Below are 13,463 nucleotides of genomic sequence, written 5' to 3' on the forward strand. Positions count from 1 at the left end.
TAACTTGTTGCCTTATTTGTAATATTGAGAAGATAATAATCAATATATGGGCGTAAAATGAAAAGGCAATTTACGAAGATGCCTGGGATTTTATTAATTATTAAATGCAAAACTGTTACAAAATTATTTAGGATTCCTTTTCAAGTTGTAACGTCATTCAAAAATTTTGAAGAAAGGAAAGATGCATGATAAAGAAAAAATAACATAATTGCAATAGTAGAATGAAAAAATAATTTCGATCTTGACATAACTTGTTGCCTTATTTGTAATATTGAGAAGATAATAATCAATACGTGGGCGTAAAATGAAAAGGCAATTTATCTCGATTTTATAGTATAAATTTCGTAAAATAGTATTCTTTTTCCGATAACAATTTTGGTAGAAGCTATATCACATGTACGAAATACGCGTGAAATTTACTGCCCTTTAGCCGCGAATGTCGTGGAATTCCACGACGAAATTGTTTCGGAAACTATGTGGCTAGCTTTTTGTTTCGATGGCGCTACAAAAATCCAGGCGAACGACAGTGAAAAAATGCTCTTCTTCCTTTCGCTGCCGTTTTGGCGGCGGTTTCCGCTTCGGGAATTTTCGCTCGTCGCAAAACTTTCTCGTCGACACGTATATACGGCTGCATGCGCGAACGGTTTTTCGAACATTTTTAATACCAGCTGCTGTGCTAACGAGTTAACTTGATAAATGGCAATATTCCCCTCTTATTATTACATCGCTATTTTATCGCGACTCACGTTGTACTGGTAATCTAAATTTTCAACACCGTCATGCGTTTAATTATTCGACCATATTTATCATGTATTTGCATAATAGTAAACACAGACACATTTTATATTAATATATTTTAGAGAATATAAAACACACACATATGTATCAAAAATGTGATAAAAAAAACAAATATTATTAGAAGAGATAGAGATAGCGGGAGAAATATCTTTTTGAGAAAAATATAAAAATATAACGAGAGAGAGAGAGAGAGAGAGAGAGAACGATGTATGGGATCGCAATAAAAATGACATTTAATGGTACCAGACGGAATTTAAATTGGCCTAGAATATTTCGTTTCGTTTAAAGAAACAAAAATTTAAAGACATGCAAAGGTTGCTTAATTTATTCGACACGCACAAGTCTTGGTCGGTGGCTGTTCGTAATTTTAGTTTTCGTCGTTTACGATTGGATTCCCCGGGGGCGCAATTCTCGATAAGATCTCAACTACTTCCACATCCTTCACGAGCCTCCTTTCGTTAGCGCATACGGTAATCTTCCCTCGTATGAAACGATCGTATACCCTCCTTATCCTCGAGATCCTCCTTCATTTCCTTTCGACGAAAAGTAATTATTTGAAAGACGATATACCGACGAGTTTTGCGTTACACGCACATTCGGCGACTTGTAACGTCGTACACCAACCGCATCACACTCTTAACTGGAAAACATATATATACGCATGTTTCTTTACAACCATATTTTATCATAAGATAGCTCCGCTCTTTGACAGTCTAAGTACACATTTTACTTTTTTAATGAGATTGTGTTACAAAAAATAAATATTCCGACTGACCCTTATTAATAACTGCAGACATTCAAATGTTAAAATCTTCATTGCATTCCTTTAAAAGCGGACACTCCCTCGCTCTGAACGTTTCAAGTACCTTTTTTATTTTAATCGTATATTAATTATTATATACATAAGTAGGCGCTTTTCAAAGTCGGTTTATTAAATATTTTATAATGTGACTAAATTTTAACCGTAAAGATCTGAATATTATATAAAAGAAATCAAAGCTTACAACACTTGAAAAGGATCGCATAACCGATGGTCGAAACGTAGTGTATGATTTAACAAAACATATAGTCAGTTTGGTTGAGATAAAAAATCTTAATTATTATATACAGGGTGTCCGGCCAATTTGGAGACGATTTTTCCTTAGCAAAAATGTTGAGAAGTCAATAATTTTCGAGTTATAAGCGATTGAAAAAAATGGGTTTTTTGAAAACTAAACGTTTTGGAGTTAAAAGTCAACAGGTAGAGTTTACTATTATATAATAAAATTTTAATTTGAGGCTTAGTTATAAAAAGATACATAATGACAAAATATTAGAAAGTTGTAAAAAATGATGACCTTTTTCGCTGAGGAAAAATCGTTGATCCAAATTGACCAAAGAATCCATTTGTGATCGTTAATTACCAGACACCCTGTATTATCAATATCTACGGAATAAAAATGAATTCTAACCCGAATGCGTAGAATCTGATAGTTAAAAGTCTGACGGATGTTATTGTATTCGGTCGCCCCGCGGCCTACGGCATAAATTACTGACTATACCGGGCACACGTACGAAGTCGATTCCACGTCATTCGATCGCGATATGTCCGATTCATAAGCCACCCTCGAGCGGCGTGCAGGCGCATGTTTTGCACGTCCGGACTGTCCGGCGCAGCGCGTTGCGCGTGTGTGCGTGACTTCGCGGTGCGTTAACGGAAGCGGGTAAAGCGCCGCGCGTGCAATCTGATTGGACGATACTTCTCGTAATTGCCTGTAGATCCCGATCGCGATTAGCCGGGAAATTAATACGATACTGTGTCTGCGCGATTTATGTGACCCGCCCGTGGATTACGCACGAACCCGTGACTCGTGCGTAACCGCAACGTCGTGCACAACACACGCTTAAGGATCTGTCGAACGGAACGCAACCGCACCTTTAGGAACCTTGAGTCTTCGACGTCGATCTTGCGCCCTGAAATGCGATATCACGCTATTTCCGAGATGTCGTTTACGAAATGAGAGGCTGCACGGAGAGTAATTAAAATATTAATTAACACCTGTCTGAAACGATCGAGGTATCTGTAAGGTTAACTGAATATACTGTTATTTATTTCTTATTATATCCAAGAAACGCACAGATTTATTCAGAACTTAATTAATACCGCTGAGATTTTTTTCTCTTTTCATTTCTATTCCGCTGATTAACATTTCAACATCTCGCGTAAGAAAAGGACGTGACGTTTTAATTTTAATGTCACTATATACGTACCGAACGATTCCTCCATCAACCCCCACATTTTTCGATCGCAAACGAATTTTCGACAGAAGGAGAGAGCGAAAAATAAACGAAGGCATCGGGAGACGAACGGAAAAAAGAGAAAGATATCGGGCTCGTGGTTAGCGAATCGCATAGCGATTAAAGGGTGGCCATCCCCGACGAGTCGGGTCAACAGGCATTGTCCGGTGGAATTACCACCAGCGGGCCCCTGTGATTAAATGCTATCACCCCACGGTCTCTCATCCTTCCAAGAGAATCCGGAAAGGAAGAGAGAGAGAGGGAGAGCAACTAATACGAATGGTAAGAGGAAACCAGTGGCGGAAGGGAGACGGTAGAGAAAGCAGAGGGATACGTGCATACCTATATAGGGGCTGCTGCCTCTGCCATCCGTACTTGCATACCTATACCTTGCTGAACCTCTCGACCCTTACCCCTATATATGGAAACGGGATAATGCCCATTGTTTCGAGCATCCTATGCATCCTTGGTCCAAGACGTGATACCTGGGAGCCTTCCTCGAATGCTTGTGTGTCGCGATACGATATGTCTAAATGGCATCTAAATACCCGCCTATCCACAACTGGATCCTCGAGCGGGCTTCCGTTCGATTTCGCTCGAGGATCACCGGATACCTCGCGACGATCGGTATTCAGGTGCAAATTGGGCATATGCGGTTGTGAATATCATCTGCAATTTCTGATCTTCCCGAACGCTCTCCGTCATGTTGTTCATTAAAGTCTGTTTCATTGGATGGAATTTGCACAACTATCGATTGCAATTAGTCGGAAGTAATGAAGATGAAGGCAAATTATTATTGACTTTATTAATAATAATAGATCAGTTAAAAAATTAATATAAAAGGAAACATTTTTGTTTGATAATTAATTAAATATATCAGATTGGTTTCAAGAATATATAATATATAAAAGCTTTCTTTGTAAAATATATGTAAATTTTTTCAATGATAATTATCTCTATTTTTTTATGTAGTAGAAATAAATAATTAATAACTATGAAGAAGTAATTTTCGTCGTTTTAATTTACATGTAAAAAGGATCATATGATGGTGTAAAATGACATTGCATTACGTAAGTATTTGTTATAAACGACTTTTATGTACAAATATGGTCAATGTTTATACAACATAGTTCTACGTCCACTTGTTTTTTTTTTTAATATTGTATAATGACTATTCTATTTACAAAACTTTTGTCTCTCGTGTTATATAAATTTACGTATCGTTTATTTGTGGCAGTGTAAGTTCTTTTTGTAATCTCTTAGATCCATGGCCCCAGACGACTCTCGAGTACGTTAGCTGCGTCAACGCGTCCCATCAGTCTTAAATGGTTTAATAAATCTGCTAGAGCCGTAGTTTCGCGATGTCTGGCTTCCCATAAGTCCAAAATATGTTCCGTTGGACTCGCCTTCGTCGCAAAATAGTCGACGTATCTGTTGAAATGTTACGTCGGCGTAAATTTATTCCGCAAATCCGCAGCATGAAGATAGGTTGCGAAACACTACTTCAAAACTCACCGATCTACTTGCAGTCTTTGAGCCAACATTCGCCAATCATTTCCGCGTGCGCTTGGCGGATCCAGACACTGACATAATTGCTTTCTAAGCGTCTTAGAAAATCTAGAGAAAATCGAAATGAAATTTTATTGATTTTATTATATCAATTAATTCCATTCTTTTAAATTATAAATAAATGTAAAAAATACCTGAATGGTCTCGGTACAACGGATTCTGTCGATCTTGCCGAATTTTTTGTCCGTAAAACAATCGAGGATTCCTTATTGGCATTTCTCTTCCCGCTCATGTTATTCCTTTTTACAAGATCGAGATCGATCCTAAGAAGCAAGCATTGATCCTCGAAACCACGTTGACAAGCGCGAAACTCGAAGCCGAGCCTAAGGTCGCCGGCGACTTTTTCTATTCTAAAAGTACGTCGAATACTGATCCTCGAGGATGACCAAATGCGCCGGTAAGGTACTTCCAGTCGCTCGGCAAAACCGCTCTCTCTGTCTTCGAGATCGATACGAAGCGAGGTGCCGCTTGCACGAAATCCGAGAGTACCATGATCAATGTGAGTGCTGCCTAAACGACGTTCCTACAAAAAAAAAGCATAACTCAAAATTTAAAAAAATAAATAAAAAAATTCGTCATACAAACTGTAACTGCAACTCCTATACACACGTTTATGGTCAACATGCAAGTTCGAAATGCACATTTCGGACTTACCTGTTCGCTTACGAGCTTGAATGACGCTTTCGTGTCCTCGAGCACTCGGCATCTGACGTGATCGCGTTCGCGAGATAGGAAAACCGCTATGCAAAGCCTCTTCACGGCCAATCCAGGCGCGACCACCGAGTTTTCTCCGGCGACTGCGTAAACACTGGGTGTTTCCGTGACGAGGAACACACCACCATGATCGAGTTGCGCGAATGGTTGACCAGGCATATTCGTTGGATCGCCGCCGAGCATCAGCACCTTGCGCCAGGCTGTCACGGACGTTGAACCGCCCGAGCTCATCGATGAGCTCGTGGAATTGTTCGAACGGGTCTCCAGATCGATCTCCGCGGACCACAGACTCAGCTCCCAGTTTCCCGTTCTCAATTCGGCGCAGTGCTCGAACTGTAGGATCACAGGTTTCACCAGATCGATACCCGCGGGTCCGCAGGCCACCACGGCGGACAGCAACGTGAGTCCAGGTGGAAGATTCGGTCTGAAGGCATTTTCTCCCAGAACCGCGAGGTGCAGACTGTGTCGACGACCGCGCGGAATCGCACCTTCCGGCACAGACATCGAAACGCCTACTTCGGGTACGACCAGGAGAGCACCTTGCTCGTCGATTACGGCTTTCACGATAAAGCCACTATTGTCATCCGGCGCGGATCGCTCGTTCTCGTCCGGTCTTTCATCATCGTCCTGTTCGTCATCGTCTTCGTTCGTGCTTTCTGGATTCGCTTGATATGTCGAGCCTGAGGTTATATAAATGCAATTTGCCATAGATGAAGAGCATTCATCCGGGCACGCGGAAAAGAAAAGTCTATTAAAATAATTTATTCAACATTTTGTTCGATGTGTATTCATATTTTTTTTTTTTTTTTTTTTTTTGATTGAATATGAAATCCGAGATCCTATCTTGTTTGCAAAATTATTTTCCAGAAGAGAGATCGATTTATTGAAACTGATTACATAAAGAGCTCTCGTGTTTCTCGAACTTATGGGAATTTCTTACGAGAAGATCGTCCCTCCTCATTATCCGACATGCCGCGTCCTCGTTGCGAATTCTTGCAAGAAGACCTAGTTACGGAGGAGCTCGGGGATGGTCTCGTTGTTGACGGTAATGACAATTGCGGAACGTCATAATGATGCTCGGAACAGGATCTGCACATTACGTCAACGCATCGTAAAATTATGTGGATGTAATCGGATATTGATTTATATTTATATCGTATACCGTGTTCTCATTATTTTTTCATCGGAAATATTGATTGATATACCTGGGTAATCTGACGGCGCTCGATTCGTCGATTACATGTTCGAGACGCCTATCGCTAGCCAAGACGGAGCGTTCGTTCTTAGAAACGACTGATTTTGCGAGATCATCCGGACGACGAAAGTCTAATCTCGCAACGCCGTACAAAGCCTCCATTCTTTCTTTTCGGCGCATTAGACGAACGAAGAAAATTGTCGTTACGGCCAAAATTATCGCGGCTAAGCTTAAAGTGATCCACAGCGCGAGAATGTTTCTGTAATCTACTGCTCTAGTCGCTAGAAGAAAAAATATTTCTTTTTCCTTGGGAAACGAAAACTCTTGTAATAAATTATTCAATCTTTTCTTTACCTTCTTTAAATACTCTTGGACCATCTTGTCCGAGCGCTGCGTGCGATGAAAAACAAATATTTTAGTCTCTATTTCATATGCTACAATAATTTTTTACATCAAGAGACTTTACATCATTTTACCACATTCCGAAAAATTAATCACTTCGAAAAGCGGCTTGGAAAATATTTCAATTTCATCCATTCAGGCAGTCATTGTCGATGAATCATCGCGCATGCAAAGTCATCGAATTTTACGAATAGCAATCGAATGCGGGGCGATTAAAAAGACCGCTCCTCCCAGATAAATCGTTAGGCATCGAGCGCGTATCACGAAGAACAATAAGAAACAGAGAAACTCGGCTGGAGCTCACCATTACATCGATCCGTGGAGCAGGACTCGACGATGACGTCCTTGCCTTGACAGGAACGACCGCCATTGCTCGGCGGGGGATCGTTGCAGGATCTCCTTCTTACCCTCGAACAATCAGGACCGCATGCGGACCACGAGGACCAAGTTGACCATCTGCCATCAACCGCTATACGCAACGGGGTGAAGTTGAAAATCTCGATTAAATTGTGATTATCCGATTTGCAAGTCAGCGAAAGAATAGATACATCGCGTATTTTGATCATTCAAGAGAACGGGAGACTCATATTTACAGCGCTTAAACGTCTATATAGACGCAATATACATTTTAATTTCGAGCGTGTTTGTTAATTTCGTATTCTGTAACGAGTCGCGCGAACGTAACTCTATATTATTTTGTGCGTCGCGTGAATGAGTCTTTATAGTTTACCTACCAGGGCAGGAAGGATTGCATTCTACCCTTTGTGTGGCTGGCCCTGGGCACGTTTGACCGCCGTTGATTGGAACAGGATTTGTACATGTTCTTGTCCTCTTTTGTACGCCTCTACCGCAGCGAACGCTGCACTCTGACCACCCGGACCAGGACGACCACCCGCCGTTCACTGAGAATGGATCGGGAAGAGAGAGAGAGAGAGAGAAAGAGAGAGAGAGAGAGAGAAAAATATCGACGAAATTAAAACGGGAACAAATAACATCTTGTTATGCCCCGCGGCTCGAACAGGCTAAGACGCGAATGAATTGCTTATCCAATGCAACGTCAATTAAAAATAAGAAAATCCAAGTTTAATCACCGTGAAATCTGCAAGCGCATCGACTTCGAATTTAGTTCTTGACAAAGAGCTATGAATCTGCGGTACGGATATTGACTACGCGATTCTTATCTCGAGGGTACAATGTGAAATGTAAATAAGAAGAAAGAGATTTTTTGGCGATATGTGTATAAAATAAAAAATAAAAATAAGAAGACACTACAAGCTGACATATAAGAACCATAAATTCTTTAGCGTCTTTCGTCTTAATTTCCGAGCATTTTGCCAGCAATTTGCATATTAGATGAAAATAAAATAGCTCACCGTAAATCGTGAGCACCGCCGGTTCGCTGACTCTCCTCGCGGCGAGGTTCTCGGCGACGCACGAATAGTTGCCTTGATGCCTCAATTCGGCCTCTCCCAGGAGCAAATGTCCGTCGGCGGATTGCACGAAACCGGATGCGGATGCTTCGTTGGGATCCGCGTCTGAGGGAGCGGAAGCTGCGCCGGCGGCCGTCGTCTCGAGAGGCGAAGCCGTTCCTCAACCAAGAGACCTTCGGCGTCGGTACGCCCAAAGGTGGCGAACATCGCAACTCCGCGTTACGGCCGATCTCCACCGACAGCGAGTACGGCGGCGACAGGAAGTGCTTCTTCAGATCTATAAATCGCCCATCGGCCAGTTTTTTTTAATATCCGCACGCTCGAGAGGACGTCGGATGAGAAATAGAGAGGGTGGTACTCAGCGATATTAGGGGTCGCGTGTACAAACGTACGAAAGGGCTTTCACGATTTCGCCATCAGAAAGGCGGAAAGAGATTTGCGACGCGAGAACCACGCATATAACGGCGATCATTCGTCCAACCTGGCTCGGCATTATTTGCCGCGCCACGTCCGCGTTCAAAAAGCGAGGCTTTTCATATCTGCTCTCGTTGAAGAGCGTAAGCATACCTATAGACGTATGGTGTACCGCGACGCGGCAGTTACGCGCTTTAGAAACTGGCGGGATTCTATGCCCACGTTACATGTACGTAGACCGGACTGATGGATGATACGTCCGGCATCACAAAGTCCGCGCTATGGACCATCTACAAATGCATCAATTCAAATGCATTTATGTTGCGCCCCTTTACTCTTATCCTGTCTCTGTGGCTTCGTGGATTTTTATTTTCATAGACGATACGTTGTAAGATACAAATGGGATTTTAATACGTCGCTTTGTTCAAAGCTCTTTTCAACAAATTTAATTTTTTTTCTTCCATTTATATATAGAACTCGCATACGAAAGTTACTTCTGCTCTTGTCAGCGCATTTATGAGCGATAAACTTTCATTTCGAACTTTGCTCCCCTCTAATGAATAGCAAGTACGATCGTTCTTCCGCGCAATTTATTTTCTTCGTCGTTTGTTATCATCCGTGAAAATGCGTCACTCTGCGAGCACAAAATATTTAAACACGCACGAGTAATTCAATACGAGTGATCGCTCTTGCTCAAATTAATTGTCTACGCTTCGTTTGTTCGAAAATATAATAAGATTGTTGCGCGGAGAATCGTTTCTACGGCAAATCGCGTAGTACAACATCGATTCGATCGACATCATGGATTCAATTTCGAAAGCGCGTCTGCTTTCTGTTTGAACGCAAATACCGATTTAATTTTGCATCCTGTTTGCCGCGCTTATTTGCGCGAGATAGCGCGATTCGAAATGTCTAAATGAAAATTGCTCTTGCGCTACACCTTTTTTACGAAGCGTCCGCCAATCCCATTGCAATCGTATCGTTATTGGAATTTCATACACGAAAAAATACCAAAATACACTTTTCATACGGTTTATCGCGACTGTATGCGCGACTTTATTTTAGCTTTGATAACCGACGAGTGTTTCGCGTTGAATGACAGAGATTGTCCCTGTGTTTCCTCTCTCTGGGCAAAAAAAACGTAACGCTATTCCGAGGCTTACGCGTCTGTCGTTTCGTTTGCAATAGAATATCGATTAGATTTTGTACTCGATTTGCGCGTCACAGGACACTTGATGAAAACCGAATCGCGCTCGTTCTGTCGCTTTAATTTGTCCCATCTTCCGGCTCATTGCGAAATGTGGAGGAATAAGACAGGGAGGGGTTGAACTTTACATTCGAGTATCGTCAAGGGCTTTAAACGAATTACGAGAATCATATTAACAAAGTTACTACATGTAAATAATAGTACGTATAATGAAATAACCGGGACTATATTCATCGCGTATTTAATGAGACATGATTCGCATGAGACCTTTCTGGTAGAGACGTCTCGTCACACGCAAGCGCAATTATATATATAAATAAAGAATGTCGGGAAATAATAATTGCATATATTACGGTGATACTACAAGTGTATAATAAGCTCGTCATAAAATAATTATCTATTCTTAGTCCGCGAATTAGCACGCCTACGTGAATTACGAGGACGGAAATCTTTGAAATAGTTGTCACCATTGTGTCCGTTCAAAGGGACTGTTCTCGTACTTCCCCTCGTATTAGCCCGAGTGAAAGTGACGTAATCTCCTGAGTTGGAGCACGTCACGTACCGCGGAAACGAGCGGCGCCCGGTCATTACCGCAATGAGAGAAAGAGAGAAAATCCTTTGCGTCGGTAAAGAATCATTCAAAGAGAATGGAGGGAGTATACACACAGGATAGAGGGCCACGCAGAGCGTGTGGAGGACTCTCTACTTACAGGCGACCTCAACCGTAGCGGGCTGCCCTCGAATTTGACCTGGTCCCGACCATGCCACGCACTCGCACTTGAATCTCTCTTTCCCGAAGTACTCCTCGACCTCGTTCCTCGTCACGTTCAACTCGACCTCGACGACCCTCGTTCCCGTACGAGGGTCGACGAAATCCTGCTGCTGCGAACGCTCGGCCCGGTCGCCGTTGCAGCGAAAATACACCTGCGGAAAAAGAGTTCGGTGGAGCGTGCAGTTTTGCGTGCCGTGAAAGAAACAACTTGTCTTCGTTAAATTGCGGCTAAGTGGGTAATAAGAACGGAGAGAGAGGATCGTGCACAAAACTTGTCTGAACCGAGAAGGAAATAAAGACAAAGGCATGTTTCCTAAGAGGAGCATTGTGCGAGAATGATACTCTGGACTTGTGTAATACAAAGGAGCGAGTTGTAAGATACGTGAGGTAACGAGAAAATATATGTAATAAGGCAACAGATCTTCGTGGAAAACGTTAAACGTAAAGAGGTACAAATTAGAAATTATTAGTGCATTACCTGAAGAGCGTGCGCGGCTCGACAATGCAACGTCGCCGGTTTCCCTTTCACGACAAACGTGTCGACGGGCTCCGCCAGGAAAATCGGCAGGGAACCGCCGGCGATGAGATCGGTATCGCTCGTTATAGTCGCGGTCTCGTAGTCACCGTAATCATAATCTTCGACAGGATAACTCTCCTCGTCATCGTCCTCCGCGTCATCCTCTTCCTTCGTACCTATATATAAGCGAGCACACGCTTATCCCTTTTTTCGCGCGAGCCGGAAAAAATCGATAATTCCAACGCGATTCATTCCGCTAATCCAATAGAGCCGTCAGCATAATCCCCTTCCCTTTCCCACTCTTTTTGACGCAACATAATCCATACGTTCCCAAATTTTTCATATCGAATCGATTGAATTAAATCGTCGCCGCGAGGCCTCGCTCTTGGTCCATCGAGGGGGATTAAAGCCGCGTCACCGCGATAAAGAGAAACGACGATGTGTGGAGACGGCGTTATCGGATTACTAATGGTGCATTATCGGATCCGATAACGTGTCGATCGTACATTTCTGCGCTCGTCCTTCCCTGGAAAGTCTATCGCTATCCGAAGACGCGGTATCTCGCCACGCGCGACGCGTAACATATATATATTTAGCTGTCGAGTTGAATACAAGATGCGAAACGGTAAAGCAGGCTCAGCGATGCGTTTTAGCGGATTTTGCACGCATGTATATCAACCCCACGCTTACTTTACGCTTCGTGTTCGCCGTCCCGCTTCCAAGTTCCCGCGGGAACTTTATTACACCCCGAAACGATTGCGCCTTTCTTGTTTGACTCGTCGCAGTAAGCCAGGCACCGGCGGACGATGATTACCCCCGGCTGTCACGTTCATGAGAAAACATGTCACGATCCGTAACGCGGGGCTTACGCGAGAATGTAAATTTAACGCCGCGATTTCGAACGACTGGCCGGAAGCGAGCGAAATGAATTTTCAGTGGCCGCGGAAGCGCCGACGTTGCAATAATAGCTATTAATATTTAGATTTGTTTGGCGCGCTTAACAATAACATGATGTATGTGTATATATAATAAGCAATGTTATTTTATTTTTAAATAATCAACACGTGTGCGAGATACAATCTATATTTTACGCAAATGGGGAAGCTAATTAAATGTTGATATTTCGAAAATAATATTGTGAAACTTCTATACTGCCTTACTTACTTTCGAGCGCGCTGGCGAGGCGAAGAAGCGTTAAAAGAAGAATACTGATCCTCAGCTCCATCGTTTTACCTCACATTTCACTCAAATCGGCGTTTTATTCGGTGCCACTTAGGATAAATTAATAGATACAACAAATTTCATGCTCTACGCTGACAAGTTTTACTAGCGTCGCGCTTATTATCACCTTCCTCAAACGATTTGGACTTCATAATCGGCGATTATTGTGTCAGATTTCATTCAATATCTTGTACGATTTTAATAAACATTCACCGGTGATTCGCGTATCAGGACAGTGTATCGTCGCACGCGAGATCTCTACGACAGATCCAACGATCGAGCGTCATATTTGCCGCGCGTGAAAAATTATCAATTTACAAAAAGGGCAGCCGTGTCTCTTTTTAAAAAAAAAATGCCAAAACGACAATTAGTCGCGGCTCATCTAGGCTATATGACGAATCTGTACGAGGGTGCTCGCACTTGCATGGTTGCACTCGCGTTCGAGCGTGCAAAAGGGGGGACACGTGACCGGCCTTCGAACCCCTCGGAGCGCGATAGCGAGCGAAACCGGAGGAAACGAGGAATCCGCTAAGGGAGGGTGGCTGCGCGATGCTCGCAGGTCGGCACGCGGTGGACGACTGAACTTGCCGACGTGCGCGCACCTCTATATATACATATATATATATATACGTCTCACTTCGATACCGACGCTCTTCTTCATCCCCTTGTCGTCGGGGGTGTTGCTGCTGCTGCTGCCAATGGTGGCGGTATCTGCGGCGGCGGCAACGACGACAACGACGACGGTCATGGTGATAGTGGTGATGGTATAGTGGTGGTGGTGGTGATGGTGGTGGTGGTAGTGGTGGTGGTGGTGGTGCTTGCGATGCCGGAGGCTGCGCTTTCTTCCGCGAATGTTTTCCTTCCGCACTGAACAATGATCGACAGATCACTCTCTCAATATATGCACCCGTCTGACTCTTATATCCACCTTTATCGAAGAAAGTTGT

At 43.1% G+C, this 13,463-nt stretch overlaps 1 protein-coding gene across 1 annotated transcript; it reads right to left on the reverse strand.

Annotated features, from left to right (window-relative positions):
• Positions 1–4,150: 4,150 nt before the first annotated feature.
• On the reverse strand, positions 4,151–13,081 carry LOC114931970 (netrin receptor UNC5C). The gene is given in 14 exon segments (XM_029304130.2): positions 4,151–4,506; positions 4,591–4,692; positions 4,779–5,167; positions 5,299–6,038; positions 6,299–6,447; positions 6,564–6,834; positions 6,908–6,943; positions 7,260–7,424; positions 7,690–7,857; positions 8,329–8,536; positions 8,538–8,662; positions 10,717–10,930; positions 11,257–11,471; positions 12,460–13,081. Coding segments are annotated over 14 exon segments (3,015 nt in total). The 5' UTR covers positions 12,521–13,081; the 3' UTR covers positions 4,151–4,334.
• Positions 13,082–13,463: the final 382 nt, after the last annotated feature.

This window comes from Nylanderia fulva, unplaced genomic scaffold (assembly GCF_048542155.1).
Source record: "Nylanderia fulva isolate GAGA-0341 unplaced genomic scaffold, ASM4854215v1 Scaffold10, whole genome shotgun sequence".
NCBI lineage: Eukaryota > Metazoa > Arthropoda > Insecta > Hymenoptera > Formicidae > Nylanderia > Nylanderia fulva.